At 36.3% G+C, this 22,785-nt stretch overlaps 1 protein-coding gene across 5 annotated transcripts in view; it reads right to left on the bottom strand.

Moving 5' to 3' along the window:
- The window catches only part of COL28A1 (collagen type XXVIII alpha 1 chain), a 63,201-nt gene extending 40,416 nt beyond the window's left edge, over positions 1-22,785 (bottom strand). For all 5 annotated transcript variants that reach the window (XR_007378278.1, XR_007378277.1, XR_007378276.1 and 2 more), the window contains exons 1-13: positions 22,322-22,785; positions 21,289-21,445; positions 20,191-20,750; positions 19,366-19,386; positions 18,722-18,778; positions 17,032-17,085; positions 16,485-16,526; positions 15,712-15,738; positions 14,714-14,758; positions 12,860-12,904; positions 12,216-12,269; positions 1,782-1,850; positions 1,103-1,171 (exon numbers count right to left, since the gene is read on the bottom strand). Coding sequence is in view for 2 of the 5 variants with exons in the window: in XM_048951831.1 (XP_048807788.1) it covers positions 1,103-1,171; positions 1,782-1,850; positions 12,216-12,269; positions 12,860-12,904; positions 14,714-14,758; positions 15,712-15,738; positions 16,485-16,526; positions 17,032-17,085; positions 18,722-18,778; positions 19,366-19,386; positions 20,191-20,750; positions 21,289-21,409 (1,164 nt within the window). In the remaining 3 variants the exon portion in view is untranslated. The remainder of the gene's footprint in view (positions 1-1,102; positions 1,172-1,781; positions 1,851-12,215; positions 12,270-12,859; positions 12,905-14,713; positions 14,759-15,711; positions 15,739-16,484; positions 16,527-17,031; positions 17,086-18,721; positions 18,779-19,365; positions 19,387-20,190; positions 20,751-21,288; positions 21,446-22,321) is intronic.

Here is a 22,785-nt window from a genome sequence, read left to right on the forward strand (position 1 = left end):
AAAGATGGTATCTTTAAAACCCAAGTGTAACTCTGGAATAAATTACAGTAATGATATTTATTGCTGTAAAATTTATTTCCTATAATTTTGTGTATCTGAAATGATGTCAGTCACTAATTTGAACACATTTTTTTTCCACACAAAATGACTGGCTTAACATACATAGTCAGAGAACGTCAATTTTGTTTTAAATAAATACTAATTACTTTTTTATTATGGTAAATTTCTGTTCTTCCAGAAAAATCAGCTCTTTTATTATTTTAAAGATACTGAAGAGTTTTTAGGGATGATGTTGGTTAAATTAAAATGTTCCCACTTTTTTTGTGTGGGGGAGTTTCACTATCAGTAGGGGAAACTCAAAACTAATATTAGAATGACTTCTAACAGCTATTTACATGGTGTGGTTTCTTAATTAACAATCTTTTTGTGATTTTTAATGGAATAAGAGAACTATATATTACATACTCTGACCAACAGGAAGAAAAAGTCTCCAGCAAGCACTTATTAACAATGAAGAAAGAGTGCAATCCTTTTCTAAAAACTGAAAATACCTTCCAAGGAGGCTATTAGAAAAAGAGAACTGTTTCTCAAAGCTACAAAAAGCTTGCTAAAGGTAACTTGCTCTAACTTGAGAGTTAAAAATATAAGTAAAAGTATATCATTTTGGAGCTTTGTACTTTATGCAAATCACATTACAGATAAAAGTTGCAAAATACCTCAGCTCCTGAATTTTCACCTTCTTACAATAATATTTCAGACTATTTTTAAATATATTTTCATCTCAGAAAAGTAGGAGTACACCTATTAACATACAATTCCATGTCTGTCCGCAAGCTGAATACTGTAATCTTACTCACAGGGACCAAATAATTTTTTATTTCACCAGAACACATTTGGACATGGCTTAATTCTACTACTCTGGTAAACCACACAAAATTACTGTTGCAATATTGGGCTGGCATAGCCAAAAAACTCTTGTTGCTCTAGGTTATGCAGAGGGGTTTATGGAATCAGTACGGCAGCTGCTGTTGATCACTAAGGCTTCCTAAAACTTACTAAGGCTTACTTATTTTCACTTCCAATACACATATCAATGACTTACTGTTATTCCTGGCTCACCAATTCCAGCAGGCCCTGGAGGTCCAATTCTACCTTCTAAACCCTGAGAACCCTTGTGAAAAATAATTAGAAAGTTCAATTTTAGTTCAGTTTGATGCTTCTGAAAAGAGAAACTTTTATATATAGATGACTTAAACGTGTCATCAGAAAGGTCTGAAATCAAACATCTCTTGAAGTAAAACAAATAATATAAAACAAACAAATAAGATAAATTAGAAGCATTTGAAAACACATTTCAGTTAACACTTGGAATCCAAGATTGTATTTCAGCCTTCATGCCAACAGCAGAGTGTAAAAGAATATTGGTTCATTGGTGAAAACACAGTATGACAAATCTGTCACTTGGTTGTATATTTCAGTAATTGAGATGTATTTCTATGCTTTGAACTATGTTTACTCATTAGTGTTTGACTCTACATATTCAGTCCTTATTTAAATGATATTATGTCTGACATATTTCAGCACAATCATAATGAAAATTTAGGGTTGAGCAAAAGGCAAGCCAGTTGCCTCATTCCTAAGTAAACATGCAAACCTATCAATATTATACAAGTTTTATATTTAGACCAAAAGAATTTGAGTTTGATAAAGTGAGCACTTTCACCCAAAAATGTTTGTACATTGTTAGCACTTCAATGGATGTGTGTATAATTGAGACTTACCTTGGGTCCTGGCTCTCCAATGCCAGGGACTCCTGGAGGACCATATGGACCTATAGGACCTTGTTCTCCCTAGAAAAAAAAAACATGGAAGGAGACTCCTAATGCAATAATCTCTTTTCTTGATCAAATTCCCCCACATTACCTGTCCACTCCATTGTTTAGGGCTACAGAAATATGTATCTTAAGTTAAAAAATTAAATCTTTTAGAGTGGAATGTTTAGGTTAGTAGCAAGGTCAGCATCCCAGCAATAAACGTTGCTGCAGTAGATAATGATATTAAAAACCTCTTGAAATATATTTGTTTCCATTATGTCTTTGTTTCTGACTTTATTCAGTAATTTGGTATGTGTTTCCTTTGCTCCTTTCATTCCCAGAGAGACGTTCATTTGGAAATCAACCCACATTTATGTTTTAAACGAAGAACTAATTTTTTTTTACCTCATAACTGTTGTTCTTAGTGCTATCTTTGAAGCAGCTCCTAATTCTCTTGTAGGTTTAATAAATTTCTAAGAAATCCATCATATCTTCTACAGAAAACAAGCTTCAGATCTCCTCAAAACTGACACTTGGAGATATAAGCAGGGGTCAGGCAGGTACAATCCTTTGAAGGTCTGATCTTCATTGCCTGGAGTGCCTGCCACAGACTGATGCTACAAATGCCAGTCCTGACACAATGTTGGATACATTCTGGAATCACTGCCTCAAAATGTTATTAAGATCCAATTTAACTTAAGTAATTCTCAGATTAAAACTTCATGTAGCTAATGTAGTAATAATGATTTCCAATCACTTGCAACTTAAAGTACTTAAAAGTTCTCCAAGACAGAATGAACTCAGTTAGTCGATAACAAATATACATTCTCCTTCCATGCACTTCACACAGATTACAACCACTGTGTTGAACGGGCTCCACACTGCTCTGTTCAGAAATTCCAGTAAAACTGATAGGATTTTTTTTTTCTGGCACATTAATTTGTCCCAGGACCCTGGTACAACAAGTGACCTTGAGCATGATCTGACTGGGCTTATGCGTGTTTAAATACAAACTGTTTCCAGTACATAGGAAGGCTAAACACTCAGTATCTACAATTTGTTTGAAGATTAAGGCTCAGCTGGAAATTCAAGTATTATAGTTAGTGAAAACTAATGCAATCTGTGATGTTATAGGCACAAAGAATTCCAAAATTATTTTATCTCAACTGAAGAATAACATGGCCCAAATGCATTTTCATTTTATTTCTAGAAAGTTCATAAAATGAAGATCTACAAATTCAAAGACAACTTAGAATTCCTTATAAATAGGATAGTCTGGGATAGTTATTAAACGATATGATAATTTGAAAAATATTCAAAAATATTTTTGAATATTTTGAAAAATATTATTCAAAAGAGCACACTTTCTTAATTTACTAAGTTAATACAGCACCAAAAAAATAATTGTTATCAGGTAGATAAAAATCAGAGAAAGCTGGTACAACTTTGAAAACGTATGTAACCCGGAGAGTTGAGAAACTAATAGGATTTTACCAATTTATCCATGCTGCTTCAGTGTGCATTCTATGCATGTAGATCTTGCCAAAATATAGGACATAGCAAACAAGTTTAATGTATTTCTTGATACAGCTTCTGTCTGGATTAAATAACTGTATTTATTTTCATGAAGGCTTTGGACCAGAATCCCAAGTCAGTGCACATCCAGATTATCATAAACGATGCATTTCTTTACTGATATAACAAAAATTAGAATCAGAGAATAACTGAGTTGAAAGAGTTCCACAAGGACCATTGAGTCTATCTCCTGGATTCACACAAGACTACCCAGAATTCAAACCCAATGTCTGAGAGCGTTGTCCAAGTGCTTCTTGAATTCCAGCAGCTTGGTGACGTGAACACTGCCCTGTGCAGCCCATTCCATGCCCACTGCCCTCTGGTGCAGACCCTTTCCCTATTCCCTAACCCCCAGCTGCCCCTGCCCTGACACAACTCCATGCCGTTCCCTCAGGCCCTGCCACTGTCGCCACAGAGTAGAGCTCAGTGCATACCAAACAAAGTGAACTCAACAACTTCTCATACATCTTTCTCTCTAGACTCTTCACCATCTTTAAGCTCCTCCTTTGAATACTCTTGAACAGATTTATGCTCTTTTTATACTGCAGTGCCCAAAACTGCTCTCAGTGCTTGATGTGAGGGCACAGCGGAGAAGAGTGGGACAAACTCTCCCAGCTGGCACTTCTGGGTCTGATGCACCCCAGGTTACGGTTGAACTGTTTTGTTCATAGCTATTTTGTTTTTTCTCCTCAAAAGGCCCATCTTCTGGACATCCAGTTCCTCCATGGAATTAATTTGGAATTGAACATAATGTCCTTGTAAATTCAGCTGATCAAAACCAATTTTATTATTTCGTATCAGCAGGAAATTTAAAGAAGGCCAAGAATAATACAACCAAAGCTAGTACTGGTCTCCACTTTAATTCTGTTTTCAAACTCTATTTTAAGAACTGCTGTCCTTTAAGTGAACAGTTAGCTGAATTTTTAGGAAATAATATACACAAAAAGCCACATTTTCAGAAGTGAATTAGAAACTTCCTTTTCAATTCCAAAAGGAGTAATTTTGTCTACCGAATTTCATTACTGTTGGCAGGTCACAATGACTCAAGTATTAATGCAAGTTCAGCTTCTGAGTGTGCATCAGTTTGTAGAGGTGCAGAACAGTACCAGCTGCCTCAGCACTGTAGCAGGGCACACCCAGAGCCCCATGATGTGCTCCACTTCCAGGGCAAAAGCATCCCTACGAGATGTGGCAGACTGGAAAACTAACACAACATAAATAGCTGACTACTGCTGTCTCCCCACTTTCTGAGCCTGCACTGGAAGACTACTGAAGTCAGTGCATTTTGATTCAACAGGCTTTGAGCAAGTCAGTTTCTTTATAGGGATGGGGAAGCCCAGAAGGTAACACAGCAATGGCCTTGGCTTCTCTCTCCTCCATTATCCACTGTTACTGAGAATCTCTCCCACTCCTTTTAGTATTCTGCAAGACTTGCTTAAAACATGCTAGTGTGACAACCATTCGTCCCAGTAAATTCACATGCTGACAGGATGAGATGAGCTGTCTTTGACAACTGCTGGAATGGGATCCCAGCTCTGGCCTCTGGCCTGAGAAGCTGTAGGCTCTGCCAGGGATCACATCTTCAAGAGATGCCCTCTCACCCTGCTACTGCTAGAAATGGTACACACACACATTGACAAGACAGCTATAGCTGCTGCTTAGCTTGCTGCTTGTTTATCCCAAGGGCACAGCCACATATTCATGTTCTGCCATGGTTCTTCCCTCCTGTGCTCTCTCCCCATCCGTCCCTCTCACACACTCACTACAGATCTGAGTTGGCAGCCATGGACAGGCTAAGCACAGTGGCTCCTTCTGTCAAAGCTAAACCTGAAATCATGTAGGAACTTGTTCTATTCTGAAAAATTTTGTTTGGTAAGTACAGGCTCCTCTCTGAGCCGAAACAATAAAACGTGTCCCTTTGTTCTGTTTGGAAAGAGCTTCATATCTGTTTATAACAGCTTCCAAAGAGAACTTTCCAAAGACATCTGAGGAATGCTTCCAATTACAAATCATTGGTTCCTTCCCAGATTCACCCATGTGTTAGAACTATGTTAATATTTGTGCTGTCTTAACGGGAGTCCAAGTGAAGTCAGTATTTTTCCAAATACTCAGTTAAACTTTTTATTCTTTGATAAAGGAGAATGCCTGAAGATGACTGGAAAAGAAAAATAATCTTTCCCAGGCGGGAAGCAAAATCTGAAACTTAAACTATTTCTATCTAAACTATTTCTAAATGTCTAAACTATTTCTAAAGACAGTGTATTTCAAGCTTCATATTACTAATAATATGAATTACTAATAAGACTGGTGTTAATCTTCTGCTGTCATGGTGCTACAGGTAATATGAAATGTATTAAAACAATTAATTGCTGTCGGAGATATTACTGACATTCAGAGGTAAAATTCTGCTTTCCAAAATAGCCTCCTTGTAGTTACCTTTTTTTTGTTGAGCACTACTCAAATTCTACCTTCCTTCTCTGTTGGGATTTTTTTTTCAAAATGCATTTAATATCAACCAGAGCAACAGAAAGAAAAATTTCATCTGAGCTTAACATTTTAACATTAAAACCAGACAATTTTGGGAATATAATTAAAAGTCTAACCCTTAGCAAAGAGATTTTTATGATTAGTGCTGCTATAAACAACTTCTTTACTTTTAAGACAGCAAGTACACACTGCAAGGAACAGAAAGAGTGTATTTCAGAGCCCTTAATACTATAATGTCTGAATGACAACAATTAAACTAAAAAGAAAAATAAGCTTTCAAATTTAATGATTTTCCTTTCAAAGTAAACAGTAGAAACAGCAATGTAAGCAAATACAGATATTTAACAGATATTACTGATATTTTACATTTCTAAGCTAGCTGTGCTACATTGGAACTATGTTACTGTATCAGGAAACTGTATTTTTCTGTCTCCTGGGAAGGATGTAACTTGCCAGATAAGCAAGGAAAGAATCTGTAAGTCATGAGAGAAGGAGCAGGAATAGTTTATTCTGGGACACATTTTCAGGAAAAAATGCAATAATGGATTTTGCATAAAAGCATTACCCCAAGATATTTTCGAGGAAATAACTAATTGAATATCTACATTCAAACTTAACTGCTTCTGTCCTCAGAAGTTTGAATTCACATCAGTTCTCATATTAAATGGTAGTTGAGGATCCTACCATGCATTTGAAATTTTCCAGAGTGGCTTTCACTTTAACAGTGGCTTTTAAAGAATGTTGTCTGTCTTTCCAGTAAGGAATATCTCTCAGTTCCTGGAAACGTGTTTGTTTCTTTTCAGTAGCTCGTCTAAGAGTTTAAACGAGCAACCCCAATGTTATTTCTGAAATGAGAGCCATAAGAACACCTTGCAAGTGGCTACCTCAGCCACACAAGTCATATCCACTCCTTGATTTTATGCCCCAATTTTATAACGTGTAACCAAATCTGTTTGTGAATTGTCAACTTTTTTTTTTTTTTTTAATATTCAGTCCCTCCCTGATTTTCACAACTGCCTTGAATACAAACAGTTATAGAACCTTATTTGTGCCATTGCATAGACATGCATTTTTAGGTTAAAAATTAGTTAAACAATTATTTTTGAGTAAATTAATGAAAAACTTGATAACAGGCATATGCATTTTGCAAATTCATTTCTGTAACACCAAGAATACTGTGCAAAAGTGTATCTGTACATACATTGCTGATCCTGATGAGGTACTTTCATTTTGCAAAAAAGCAGTAAAAGCTTAGAACTGAGAGTTCTGCTAAAGCAACATATGACATTAAAATTATTTATTAATTTAATGGCATTAAATTCATTCTTGGAACTCCCTTGTTTTCTAGAAAAATAAGGTGATTCTGTTTCCTTTTTAGAAAGGAAACCAAGATGCATGATATATTCCATGTTAGAATATTCACATTTTACCCTATAACCTTTTTTTTACTGCTTTTGAAAGGCACAGCTGTCTTCTATTAAGACCATAACCACATAGTATCAGTAGTAATAAATAAATAATAATTAAAAAAATATATATATATATCAAATGCAGTAGTCAGGATGCTATTTTCCTGTATTAGCCAATGCAGTTAAGTGCTACGTAGAACATAAGTAAGTAAATCACACAAAACAGGCTACTAGAAACGTTGGAAGAGAGATGAGATTCTATTCGGATAGCGTTTCTGAGCACTACAGCTTACAGCAGAGTACATCACATTCACAGAGCAAGTAGATGTTTTGTTTCCATCAGCAGAAAACATTAACTTTACCTGCTGTGTCCCTTTATGAAAGCCTGTGCCTTCCTGTAATCAGCTCAATGTGATCTTTGAGAAGCACACCTGACAAAAGCAATTACTATTGATTTAATCAAGATACCATTTATTAATAAGCTATCTAACCTTCTGCTGTCAATCCAGGCAAGAATACAGGATATTACTAAAGCAGATACAAGCAGAGGTTTCTTCTTTGCTGACTGTCTATTTATTTCTCTTTCTTGTATTTTTAATCTTATAATCTTTCTTTTGGTGAGACAGTAGGGTTTTTTTTTGTTTGGTTGGTTGCTTTTTTGTTTGAGAAATAATAGTTTTGTGTCATCCAGCAAAAAACATATGACAGGCTAGGGAACACAAAAATCTGAGTTTCTTATTCTGAGAACAAGAGTCAAATGTCTTCACAACAGATGGAGTGTTATCAACTGAAGCTCTACAATCTTAATTAATCAATTTGGTGTGTTAACTTTGAAAGAACTACTGAAGTTTTTTTTCCTCTGGGTCTTTTGTAATTTTTTTTACATGTTCTATACCTAGACGAGATGTACAGTATGCTTTGATGTATGTTTTTATTTCTTGTTACAATGCAGATAATATATTGCAGTTGATGAAGCTGAAGTATGCCTTAAAGTGAATGACTCTCATCAGCCTTCTAAGAAGATACATTAAGTACAGCTGTGAAGAGTATTTTTTCCTGGTATTCTAAATTAGTATGAGGGACAAGACAATATAGACTTTAGCTGCAACAATTCAACATCTTTCTAGTGAAACACTGCCAACAGAAAACAGAAAGTAAACCAGATACCAGAGAGAATTATCCTGGTCATTTTCTCAGGACACGCCTGGAGAACAGGACCATGATGATTGTTTCAGAAGATCGGAGACAAAAAGTGAAATTGGTCAGTTTCCAATTCCTACCTATGAGCAAAATGCCTTCTCTGTTTGTTTTATTCTAAAATTATCATGTTTTTTGCTGAGTGGCAGATTTTCTGCTAATGTACAAGTTCAACACTTGGTTAAACAGAAATGTATTTCATCAGAGAGATTAATACTAATATATGTAAAAGATGAGTTAACTATTCTTATTCTTATAGAAATTGAGTTTAAATTTGTCATTTTAGACACTTTGGCATCTTTATGGAAAAAGTTGATTTGGTAATAAAGCTATTTAGCTATGTTTGAGATGTAATAACTGCAGAAATCCAAATAGAGAAAGCTTTTTTAAAATTTCCTTAACAGCAAAAAGAGTTTTTAGTTAATGCCTGCATTCTGTCAGGATAAATGTTCTTCAATATGTTCCTACCTTCCTTCTTGAAAAGAAGCCAAAAGTAAGATGACATTGTTTGCTTTTATAAAAAAAAAGATTATTAAAGTGAATTTTGATTCACTTTAGGCCGATTTTGAAGTGCCACAGAAAGACTTTAAGAGATTAAAGGTATGATTCAACTCTATATGAATACTCCTAAACTTAGATGTCCACTTGGAAGCAGGCTGTAAATTGGAAAGCAGGAATCCACGCAGTGGGATTTGAAGATCTATTCAACTGTTCACCGACGATGTGATAGAGCAGAATCAGATTGTGCAAGCAGTAAGAATTGTGTACTGAAAAGATTAGCCAGTATATTAAGAGAGAATAAAAAATGCAAATGAATAACAGAAGGAAATAAGGATGAAACTTCTTTCAAGTAATTTCTTGAACGTAGGTTTTGGATCCCATATTATGTTGCTTCGGACATGTCAAACTCAAGCAGACAAGTTAAAGTTGCAGTACTGTCAGTCCTATCCTGCCGGCAGCTGCCAGAGCCAGCAGCATCTGGGCAGCACACAGACAATAGTGTCTCCAGCTGTGTCTGCCATCAGGCACTGCAAAGCAGGGAAGGGGTATGGCACTGCTTAAGGAGGCTGGAGATGGACTGACTGGGCAGATACGTGAGTGATCTGCAGACTTCACACAAGAGACCCAAGACATCTGTAGGCTGAGCTCGATCTGGAGTTTGTATCGCGAGGAGCTGAATCGCCCCTTTCAAAGCTCAACACGGCCCTCCAACAATGAACATAAATGTTCAGTAGTGGTGTTCTGTTTTGTGTCATATTGAACTGCCTTCATCTCTGTCAAATCAGCAAAGTCAGCTCAATAAGAAGAGCATAAGAATTAGCATGGAAAGGCCATGGCTACAAGGAAGTGCACCAAGAATAGCCTTATTTCTTTTACCCATGGCAACTATAAATAACTGCTACTTCTCAGATACATTGTACTATGTGTCATGAATACTAATTTTGAAAAAGCAACTGACCAATCTTTCTGTAAGGACAGAAAACATTGGAAAGTTCATTATGTGTCTGAACCAAAAAAGACCTTGACCTTTAGTAGCTGAATGGGTGTTTATTAAGCTGTAAACAACTACTGATTATCTGTACTGATCACTAAAAACTCATTTGAAATAAGCTCTGCAATGCCAAAAGTTGACCTTGGCACTAGGTAGAGATAAGAGCGAAACTAAACGTGCATATGTTTTGTTTTGGTTTTCTCTATCATTTAGCTTTAAGTATAATGACTTGTGTATTAATTAGACTTCTCTGACAGTGTTTTTATTTTCATGGATGTCTGATCCTGGAAAAGCCTTGTCTATTAACCATAGCCAGAATGTTGCTGAGTTGGAGGCTGACAAACACGGAAACTTTCTTTTTCATAGTGAAAATCTGCAGCAAAGTGAAGCAAAAGACCACAAATACGGAACCCAGGTAGGTGAATCATAGAGAGTGAGCTGCATGTATTTTACAGACAGGTAAGCATACAACGAGATTTTCAAGACAACGAACATACAACAAATACAATTTAGTATTTAACTAAGGTATCCAGTAGTATATTATCTTGGACTCATCAATGTGAAATGACAAATTAAAAAATTACTGTCATTTGCTCTGCTAAATTAAAGAGAGGCTTGACTTTTCCACCACATGCATGAATAGCTTCTTTCAGATCCACTGCCTTCTTTCTTTCCTCACTTCTGAAATATTCTGTACCAAATCTCCTAATCAAGCATTTTGTAAAAAGATGAAAAAAACAAGAAGAAAGAAAAAGCACTTGTCAGAAGAAGAAAATCATGGTTAATGCCAGTATTCCAGACCTTTTACCATAAATACTTCCTACAACTGAGTTTATTTCTGTGGATCTTCAAATTAACTTGTTGCCTAAGAAACAAAATATGAATGCTGCATCTTTGTCAAATTGCTCTATGTGAATTTTGTTGCCTGTGGTAAAATATATTTGTCATTAGACTCTACATTTTCAAACTGATAACTAAAATATCTTTCTGTACTGAACAATGTTAATAGCCGTCCCATGGGCAGGACAACTGTATTTAATTACATAATGCAATTTGCAAAAGGTTTGCAAATCAGAAGACTGCCTACATTAATTAGATATCCAATTGTTTTTGCTTCACAAGCTGTAGTCAATACCTCCAAATGGTCTATTTTCAGTGTAACTAACCTTACATCCCTACTAATGTTAAAGTTCTCCTGAGGTTTTTTTTTTCCAGTATATAAGCAATACAAAAAAATGACTTTGAAAGCTCATTCTTAAGATTTTATAATTATGATCTAAAAATTCATTTTTTTAAATTCATTAAATTTTTTTTTTTAGATGCTCCTTGTGCATCTACTACTGTGCATCAACTAGATGAAGTATACTATGTATATTATGAGGTATATTGAGGCAAAAAGCACAGATACAGGTTGGGCGGAGAACGGCTTGAGAGCAGCCCTGAGGAGGATTTGGGAGTGCTTATTGATGAAAGATTCAACATAAGCCACGTGCGCCTGCAGCCCAGAAGGCCAACCATATCCTGGGTAGCACCAAGAGAAGTGTGACCAGCAGGCCAAAGGAGGCGATTCTGTCCTACTCTGCTCTTGTGGGATCCAGCCTGGAGAACTGTGTCCAGTTGTGGGGCCCCCAACACAAGAAGGACATGGAGCTGTTGGACCAGGTCCAAAGGAGGTCCTCAAAGATAATCAGTGGGCTGGAGCATCTCCCTTATGGGAATAGGCTGAGACAGATGGGGCTCTTCAGACTAGAGAAGACTCTGGGGAAACCTTATAGTGGCTTTCCAGTACCTGAAGGGGGTCTACAGAAAAGCTGGAGAGGGACTTTTTATAGGGGCATGTAGGAACAGGAGGAGGAGGAATGGTTTTAATGTGGAAGAGGGTAGATTCAGACTAGATATTAGGAAGAAGTTCTTTATTGTGAGGGTGGTGAGACACTGGAACAGGTTGCCCAGTTAGGTTGTGAATGTCCCCTTCCTGGAAGCATTCAAGGCCAGGCTGGATGAGGCTCTGAGCAGCCTGGTCTAGTGAGAGGTGTCCCTGCCTGTAGCAGATCTTGAGATCTTGAGGCTCTCTTCCAACTCAAAAAACTATGATTCTATAATATTATTGCTATGCAAGGAACACCATAGTTTTAGAACTATTACTGATAAAAAAAGGATAGTACAGTATTAAGATTCCACACAGACTTCCTGTATCCTCTCTTCTTATATAAAATCTACCCATAGAAAACCACATCTTACCTTGTTTCCTTGAATGCCTTTCAGGCCTGGCTCACCTGGAGGTCCACTGATGCCCTACACAAAAGTTAAAGAATAGAATGAGTTTTCTTTGGAGGTGCATATAATGTTTCTCTTGAGTTTGGTCTGAACTGCATACAGTAAAATGTAGCATAATGCAAAGCTCTGAAGGACAAGCAACTTCTGCCTCATATCCTGTTAAGTGCCCAGCATACCAATACCGTACTCTTAATATTCAATAAGCAGTGCTGGCAGAAAAGCTATTTTACTACCCCATATAAATTTCATCTTTTTTATCTAAAGCTTTCCTTTTGTCTCCTGTTCCTGACTTCAGATCTGAATAATTTTCATATTATTTCTTCTGCCCAAGAAAATAAAATATGCCACCACTCCCCACACTTTAGCTCTGTTTGTAAAAATCAATTCTTCTAAATCATTCTCTAGCTGATGAGCTGAGATTAATTTTAATTCCCTGACATTACTATAACTGTTGTTGACATTACTATAGCTGTTGTGCCCCCTCACACAATGAAATCGTTAATGGCTCTGTAGGAGCAATGACACATGAGCAGGCCACTCGGAGATAGGTTAGAAACTTACAGAAAATAATGTTTTTTCTTCTATTTGGTATCTTTTACTTCCCTTACCTGAGGTCCCCGAGGTCCTCTAGGGCCAAAAGGACCTTCCAAACCCTATGGAAAGAGAAATTTCAATTATCATATTAAGAAGAAATTGCGATTACCAGCTTCAAAACAAACTACAGCATATCTCCGTTCAAGTATTTTCTAGTAAGTCTGTTCATTCTTGACAGTAGTGCTGTTTTCCTTCTGTACTCAGTAACTGTTAATTCAATTTTCAATATATGGCTAAAATACTTCTCTTTTAGAACAAACATTGTGGATGGCTACTTAACATCATGAATGACTATTTGGTTAACTGGTTGTTCTTTGCCATAGGTCCTGAAATTCAAGTTCAAGTCATATATCAGATACGGAATTCTTAGAAAACATTATGGTGCTAATACCAGAATAACTTCAGCTAAATTAGTCTCAGTAACTCAAACTGTAGGAAGGTAGAATCACACTAATAGTTTGCAAAAATCATGTTAAGATGCCATATTTTATTATTCCATTAGCTCTTATTTCTCCATGGAAAGAGTCCTTATCAGAAAGTGCTAGTGCAGATTGCTCACAAATCTTTCACAAATTCTTTGCAGTTCAAAAATCCATTTTGCAATATTGAAGTTATTCTTTGCCATATCCGCTTTGTTTCTGATGATTTTGTTCAGCAGAGATTACTTTCATTAAAAAAAATATATAATAATTTACCTTTCAGAATGTGAAGCTGGGAATCATGGAAATGGAAATTTACTCCACTAAATACATGAATTCTTGATCCTCTACAGATGTCAAATTTCCTTTCATCGCTGTCCTCAACAGAAACGAATCAAGAACATTTCCAGCAACACTGACATATGGTTTCTACATCTATTTGGCTGATCCGATTATGTTCTATGCCAGCTTCTCAACAACTTCCTTTGATTTTAGTAGACACTTCACATAACCTCACGCTATTTCTTACATATTGCATGGATAAAGAAGCTAAGAAGTAATGACTTCTTTTTATTCCTCAGAGAGATGCCACTCTTTCACATTCTTTAATGGTATTTCAGTCTTTTCTGGCTCAGTTGCTGGCAGTTTCTTAAAAGATACACATGATCTTTTATTTTTTATTTTAATACTCCTTTTTATTTGTGACAAATACTTCTGCATTAAATATTTCCTACTTTCTGTACCTGTAATTCATCACTACAGAGCACATGACTGAAATCACAAACATTTCAATTTGATCTTTGACAGAGATAAGCATAATGCAGATGTTAAATTGAAGAAATGTTTTGACTGAATGATCACCTGTACTGTAGCTGGTATCTAATCATAAATGAGCAGTTTACATGAGCCCAACATATATAATTATCTCTACCAGGACTGCACTGTCCTTTCATCTTTCAGATTATAAAATCCAGATGAAAACCACATACAACTGTATGACTTTTACACTTCAGATTAAAAGAAGAGGAACAGATAGATGTGTGAGTACATATCAGCACAGATGGGCTAGCGGATGTCTTCTTTAAGTTGTTAAGGTTGTATAAGAACCTGTTTCCACTGTAATATAACTTCATATATTTGAATTAGAATGTATATTTTAAAAAATTCTGATTAATCCTGTTACAACACCACAGTCTTTTGTAAACAGCACCTGGCATCAGTTAGGATAGCCTTCAAATTGAGTATTCAATTACTTTTCTTCTGCAAAATGGAAAAAAGAATAAAGTGAACTGGGTGTTTGTTTCTATGAACAATATTTTTACAGCAAATAAATATCTAATACCAGAGAATTAAAAGAGGTTCAATTTTTACAGTAATCTGTACAAGCTTTTTTACAAATAGGCCCTGTATTTTTCAGTGTGCAACAGTTGAAATAAAAACTGTACTTACTCTTTCCCCTTTTACTCCTGGGGATCCACATTCTCCTCTTTCACCCTTTATAAGAAATCAATATGTTAAGATCTAAACAAGATGTCTTGATTACATTAGATGCACTTAAAACTGTGCAAGCAGTGCAATAGCAGAAGAGGCTCAGCAGATTTTGAGGACCTGAGAGCTGCAGCATTAGGCACGATCTGCAGAAGATATGGTGGGCCCTACTCAGGATGCACACTTTTTTCTCTGAAAACACCTACAAAATATGCAACCTACATAGTAAGAGGATAACATATTTAATATCCAACAAGTTTTGCCATATTTTTCCACTTTGCTGTGCTGCCTCCAAAGATCCTGTTTCTCTCTATATTCCAGTTTCATTATTGTGATGTCCACTATTTTCCGGAGTAATAATTGTGAGAATGTATAAACAAAATGAAGAATTACTAGAGAAAATTGGATAATCTCTGTTTCTTTAGTGGTTATGATGGCCAAGTTAGTCTATTTCAGCTCTAGAATCTGACAAGATCCTGAATAATACTCTTTTTTTTCTTTTTTTTTTTCCCCTCTCTGAAGAGCCTCCCTTGGGATTTGTTTTGGGCGAGCACTAACTGTGTCAAATAATAGTTAGTTTAAGTCAGCTTCCTTCTGTCAAGTTTTTTAAAAGCCAATTAATTACAAATCTACTTGTGTTTGCAACACACAATTTCAAATTCTTTCTATTCAACCTGTATTCAGCACTCACCTTTCTTCTTTCCAGCAGCTTTTTCACCGGTCTTTGGCATTTTAAAAAAATATTTAGATTATATTTTTTATCTTGTACTTTTTTGTTTTTTATTCCAACAAACAAGTCTGCCAACTCACATAAATTACGTACATTTTTGCTTTACTTTTAGGGATTGCTCTGGGAGCTCTCATGACAAACAGGCAAGACAGGCTCTTCTTTCCATTCTTTCACTCATCAACAAGTGATAATTTATTTTTACAGCTCATCCATTCTATAAAAATCTTACCTTCTCACCCTTATAGCCAGGAGCTCCCTGTTTGAAAACAAAAAAAGAAAAAAAGAAAGAAAGGAAAACGGAGGGGAGGATTATAAAAGAAAATGCAAAGGCAAACACGCTGTTAATTTGTACAGGAAACAAAACCAGTAGCTAATTATGATTAAGAAGTTTAACTATTCATTAAAATAAAACATTTCTCTGGTATCATTTAATTTGTAATTATATCCAAATTTAGAAATGTGTATTATGTAGTTATGACATAGCTGTAAATATGTCAATCAGATTGCCTGACTTTTAGCAGATATACACTACGTTTAAACGAGACTTTTAAATTGAATTGATCTTATGTGTGGAGTAACATTAATTTTTCTACTTGGAATGAACAAGAATTCAAGCTAAGAAATACCAGATTTCAGAAGTCATTGTAGAACTACTTAAATGTTGCTAGCGATGACATCTTCAACTCTGTCTTCTCAGAAGTACAATGCAAGTCAATACAAAATCATGTAGCCTCAAAAGTTTGTTTTGTCAGTGGCAATCCCAACCCTACACTTAAGCACACGAGTAGAATTAAGCAATTTTTAATGTGTTCATCTCAGCACAGATGCTTCTCTAAGCCAGAGTCTAGCTTAGGTGCTCTAAATAATTAAATAAATTGGATTTGTGAAAAAATGGAAAAGGTATTTTCAATTCAGTGGAAATAAACTTGGATATCCTTAGGATCTGGAAGATAATCTGAAAAAAAAAACCAAATATGAGTTAGCTCTGTAGTACTCACGTACCTCTTCACCTTTTTCTCCATGGTCTCCTTTTTGAGAGTCACCCTGTTGGAAGCAAAGGAACATAATTGAAATAGGCATTGTTCTTTTATTTCTTACTACTACAGTAGAACCTGGAACACTATTCAAGGACTAAAAATTGCCTTTTCTATTTAGAAATATCAGCACTTCCTCACACAATTATGAACACAATATTCTCAAAAATTAATATAGAAAGCTCGACTACTGTTATTAAATGACAGAAACCTCAATCATTAGAGCAAACTGCTCCATACAAGAGATTTGTCTGTTGTTAGAAAGTTCTGTGGAGCTTAACAAGCCATCAGACAGATCCAGAGATTTCTGCTGCTAGAGAAACAATTGAATGACTAGCAGTTTTAACATAGTCTTCTTTTAACAGCTGACTATTAAAGCAGCTAACTGTAAACATCTCATAGCAAAAGTCAGTTTTTAAACCACACTTTAACATATCTCCTTTGCTATTTTTACCTCTATAGTTTGGACAAAAATAGATAGAAATATGCCTATATTTTTTAAAAACTCTCTCAACCTTGTTTCCTTTTGGTCCTGGTTCACCTCTTTCCCCTTTGTCTCCAGCATCACCCTGAAATAAAGCAGGAGAATGTTATTACAATGGTCAGGATAAAATTTCCAGTTCCTTGGAGGCTACAGATTTGGTGCTGGCAAAATTATTTTGGAATAAGCTAAAGGATAAATTCACACAGAATCAGGTATGGCACACGTGACATAACTTCCATACATTTAGAATCATAGAATATTCCAAGTTGGAAGGAACCCATAAGGATCATCTAGTCCAACTCCTGGCTCCACAGAGGACCACAAAAAAAATAAATAAAAAATCAAACTCTATGCCTGAGAGCATTGTCCAAATGCTTTTGAACTCTGGTTCTTGGGACCATGCCCACCACCCTCTGGTGCAGATCCTTTCCCTGACCCCCAGCTGCCCCTCACACAGCTCCATGCCGTACCCTCGGGCCCTGCTGCTGTCACACAGAGCAGAGCTCAGCGCTGCCCTTTCACTCCCTTCAGGAGCTGCAGCCGCCATGAGGGCTCCCCTCAGCTCCTCTTCTCTGGGCTCAGCAAAAACCAAGTGAACTCAGTCACTTCTCATATGTCTTCTTCTTTAAACTCTTCACCATCTCTGTACCCCTCCTTTGGACATTCTCTAATAGTTTCACGTCCTTTTTGTGCTTTGGTGCCCCAAACTTCACGCAGTACTTGATGTGAGGCCACAGTGCAGCGGAGAGCAGGACGATCGCTTTCCTTACCTGGTGGCAGCGCTGGACCTGATACCCCCCAGGGTATGGTTGGCCCTTTTGGCTGCCAGGGCACACAGCTGGCTGACATACAACTTGCTGTTAAACAAGACCCCCAGATTCCTTTCTCTGGGGCTGTTGTCCAGTGTCTCATCCCCTGTCTACATAGCAAGGGCTGCCCCATCCTAGGTGCACAATTTGGCAGTTGCTCTTGTTAGTCTTTGGGTGGTTGGTGATTGCCCAGCTCTTTAATTATCCTGGATCTCACTGTAAGGCCTCCCCACCCTCGACAGAGTTAGTATCATCGTCAAACTTGTTCAGAACAACTTCTAGTCCTACATCAAAGTCATTTACAAAAACATTAAAGAGAAGTGGCCCTAAAATGAAGCCCTTAAGTGTTTGATCAGTTGCTCATTGTGTAGGGAGAAAGGCAAAACCCTTCGTATGTACCTTGTCTGTCTCTGGGAGAGCTATTAAAGGTACAAAAACGTTCAGAGGTCACACACTCTGTTCTTTGCCTGGGCCAAGAAGCTGTTATGTTCTGAAGTGTTACAAGAGAGTGGTAGAGGAAGAGTTTTAGAACTTTCTTCACATAAGCCAGCATTTTCTGGTAGAAATAAATCTTTGTCTAACAGACCTTTGCTTCCATATTGCAGGTTTGTAGGATAACTTTTTGAGTTTCAAAATAATGCACCTTTTTAACTGTGGTGTTTATCTAGTAATATAAAGATATGTCCATGACAGCATGTTTGTACAGACATTTTTTTGTTTGAGCTCTGAAAATGGCAGCAGCCTTTCCAGAGATGTCAGTGACATACTATGATACCCCGCTTCTGTTTTACCATGTATGCACAGAAAATACCTTGATTTATAAACACATCAACCAATTATAATACAGTGCAACACTGATCACAATGATTAAAATGCAAATTCTCAAGGTTTTTCACATGAATGCATACTTACAGGATCACCTTTGTCTCCTTTTATTCCCATTTCACAGACACAGTTCTTCTGCATACACTAAAGGGTTATTAGAAACATTATGTAAACATTTTCAAATGTATTATTTCAGATTTCTTAAGTAAAAACTCTGCTTTTGCCTGCTGACATGAGAAAACATTAGAAAACATAAAATACCTGATATATTAATAAATATTTCTTTTAGAATCAACATTACAGTTCAGTATAGCCTAACCAAAATCAGTTGTTTGAATTCCAAACTTCATTTATAACACAAATCAGTTACTGATGTAATTACAAATATTTAAAGCTGCATATACACACTGTAAAGTACTGTGAAACTTTATGTTTTTTGGGTAATTCTGACATTGCTGTTGTTTTTAGTGAGACAACTAATGAACTTTCACATATTGTAGTGTTTCTATTCTGATTCAGAAGGAAAAGTTTTTTATGCTACCAATACTACCAAATGGAAGTTGAAGATTTTTCAGGAACAGGGTGGGAGAAGCTATACACAGGAAAGGAAGGGTGATTCATTCTGCAACACTGCTGCTTTACAAGAGAAACAGATATCAGGAGGAAAAGATACCATCTAGCATTAATAAGAGTAACCAAGAGTAAGAGGAGTAAAACTCAAAAAAACCTACTTTCTTCCGAAGTAAGGCTTCCTGTAGGAAAAACAAAACAAAACAAAACAAAATGTATTATTTCCGCATAGAACTCATTTAACAGTGTACTAATTTAACTATTTTCCCTCTCTGGTTTACAGAATTCCCCAAGGTAAATGAAAAAGAATATAAACACCTTCACCTGTCACCATTGGTAAGAACACTAGTCTATGAAACTAATCACATTGAAATGATTCTTCACTATGAGAAGGGGCGGTGCTCCACATGCCCTATAATGACCAGAAAGTAACTAGACAGGTAAAGAGACAATATTAAAAATCAAAGGTAAGAAGGGGAATATGAAAGATTGAGGAAAGGCCTTACTGTGGAAGCTTTTGCTAAAATAATACATAGAGGAAGGTCTCAATGTTTTATCAGTGTTATGCATGATAGCACCAGTAAACTGTTAAAGTTTTACCATATGCTCCGAGACACACTCCTTGTGCTGGGGAATACCCTGTCCCTTCATTGCTGTGCTATCGTTATTCAAGCACACAAATCCTTGGAAAGTGGCTGGAAAGAAGCAGCCAACTTGATCCTGACTCTTGGTTTACCACAGAGACATGAATTACAAAAATACTCCTTCCAACAGCACCATTCCCTGAGAGCTCTTCGATTAATTTTTGATTTGCAAATACGTCAATTCATAGGGGCAAAATATACACCTGTAACGGGAGAAATATTTTAGAAGTGTCTTTTGCACCTCACTGCAAATCTCTGCACTGCCTTCAGGACTAACCTGACAAAGTTAAAGGAAATTGGCCATGGATAGATGTGGGAGCATATTACATCAGCATTACTCACCAATTCCAATGCTACATCAACTGTCAGGTTCTCATCATCCAGGCATAAGACACGTTTAAAGGATGAATCACCAGATATCAAGCGCAATTTTTCTTCCTTTACATTTTTCTTGGAAAGGCCGATGGTAAAAAAGTTTATTCCAAGACTCCTTGCAGCAGTGGCTATGGCCTGGACATCTGGGCTGTTTGGATGATCCACACCATCAGTCATCAGAAAAGCCACTTTTATACTTCTCTCCCGACCTTCATTTTGGAACAGCTGAGTGGCATTGGAAATTGCATAATAGGAGTAGGTGCCTTGGCCAATGTAGACCAGAGCCCTGATTTTCTCTTTAAAATTCTGCACATTTTTCCATGCAATAAAAGGATGATCAATGTTGACTGTGCTGCTGAACTGCATGCCTGCTAGTTTGACGTTGTACTTCTGAGATTTAACTGGCTTCATCTGGAAAAATTTGTCAGTTAAGCTTACAACAAAATTCTTCTGTAAACCAAACAACTGATTTTTGGCACTCTCTGAACTGTCCACAATAAAGACTATATCAACGAGACACAAATCACCTGCAGGGGAACAAGGAAATTAAATTTATGAATGATGGGCACATCTGCATTACAGACTCTCTGCAACAATCCCAATCTTCAAACCATTCCCCCCAAATTCCTGTCTTTTCAGTATTGTTCTGAAGAGAATTTCATTGTGAATGCCAGTAAATTCTATTAAAGTCCAGTATTTAAATTTAATTTACTTTTATTTATATCAGAATTATTAAAGACAATCTGCAGACAAACACTTTCAAAGTAAGTTCTTAATGGGATTGGTTCAGAATTTTAATTGGTTTTGCACACAAAGTACAAATTTTCCACGTGCAATTTCAAAATGAAAAATAGGTGCCTTATCATTTAAAAGAGAAACATTGAAATGTCAATTGAAATAATAGGGCAAATTGTAATGCCTAGCCAAGAAAATGCAGGACACAGCTCAGCATCTGTGGTTATCAGTAATCAAAATAAATTACATTTATGAATGTATTCATACTTATTCTTAAACATGAGGACACATGCAGTATGGTCAACTCAGATATTTAGGAAAAGGTTTCACCTTCATCACTTTGCACAACAGAATAAGACTTTTTCCCTTTCTTTTTATCTTGTCCTTCTGCTATCTGGTTTGTTGCCACAGCCAGAAGTAGAAAGCAAAAGAAAGAATGTTTTTTCCTCATAATGCCGTTTATCCCAAATTAGACGACTTTTGCTTCCTGTTAAAAGAAAAAAATAATCTGTGAACACTTCATGAGTAAATGCAAATAAGCAAACACACATATTTACAGACAGAATACACGTTTGTGGGAAGCACAATTCTAGAGGCAACTTCTTAAAAACCCTTATAAAAAGTAATCACGTAGGTGGTTTAAGCATAGCAGCCAGTGCAATCCCAACTGGAGCTCCCGTTTATATTAGAATGTGTTCTGTTAGAGGAGATTTATGGGTAGAACACAGTGCCCACTTTTCAGTTTTAAAAACATCAGTGCTATCTTTAACTTCCAGTTGAAATTACAACAAAGTAAGGTAAAAGAAATTGCCATTAATTAATGTTGCTCTCAACATATTTTGCTATTAATATATTTGTATTAAAATAGCAGAGGTATTACGGAAAATAAAAATACAAATAATTTCTAGAAATGTTTAATTGTTAGGAATAAATAGATCTAAGCACTTTAGGATACAAATATATTACCCACAGCTGGAGAATTAGCATGAATGACTTATAAAAAAACCAATGGTTTAGCAGTGAAATTTAGTACATGAGTGTGTCATTAATGTACATTATTATAACAGAATGTGTGCAATGTTGTCTGAAAAGACAGTAGTCTATTATGACAGCATACACTAAAAAAATGAATATTGCAATATTTAAGACAGTGACTTAAAATAGTTCTAGAGAAAACTGTACCCCATTAAAAATCAATTTTTAAAAGCCTTTAATTCACAGTAATTTGAAATACCATTAATAATGGTAACCAATAATATCTCAAATTTAACTATTCTTCCTAAGCACTACCTCCCACTCCATCAAGCAGTTACATCTATAGAATCTATCAGTGTCATTCTCTACAGGTACAAAAGTCTCTTACCTTCAAAGGTATTCAAAGGGCAAACTGGGGATAGAATGAGCTGTCTGCATAGAAAACGTCCAGTAGGTTTACACAGTATGGAAAAACAAAGAAAACTGCAAATAAATAGCCCATCCACTTGTAAATGACTCTATCTTGCCTCAAGATCTTTTATGGTCCATTATTTCTGGTCAGTTGGCCAAAATTTAAATGAAAACACTCAGGCATTTTGCCAGTGCTGAGTGGGAGACCAAGCCACTCTGTTAAAGGGACAGAGTCAGCCCAGGAGCACAAATACTTTCCGTTTTTACACAGCTGAACTTTCACACTAAAATACTTGCTCCTAAACAATTTACATCTTTACCTATCAACCCTGTCAGCCACACCTCTTTAGCTTCTCCAAGCAGCAGTGGCTACACAAGAGATGTGACATTAGCATAGCATCCCTTACAGCCTGAGCTCAGGTTTGAAGAGGAGAACTTGGG

This window comes from Lagopus muta, chromosome 7 (assembly GCF_023343835.1).
Source record: "Lagopus muta isolate bLagMut1 chromosome 7, bLagMut1 primary, whole genome shotgun sequence".
NCBI lineage: Eukaryota > Metazoa > Chordata > Aves > Galliformes > Phasianidae > Lagopus > Lagopus muta.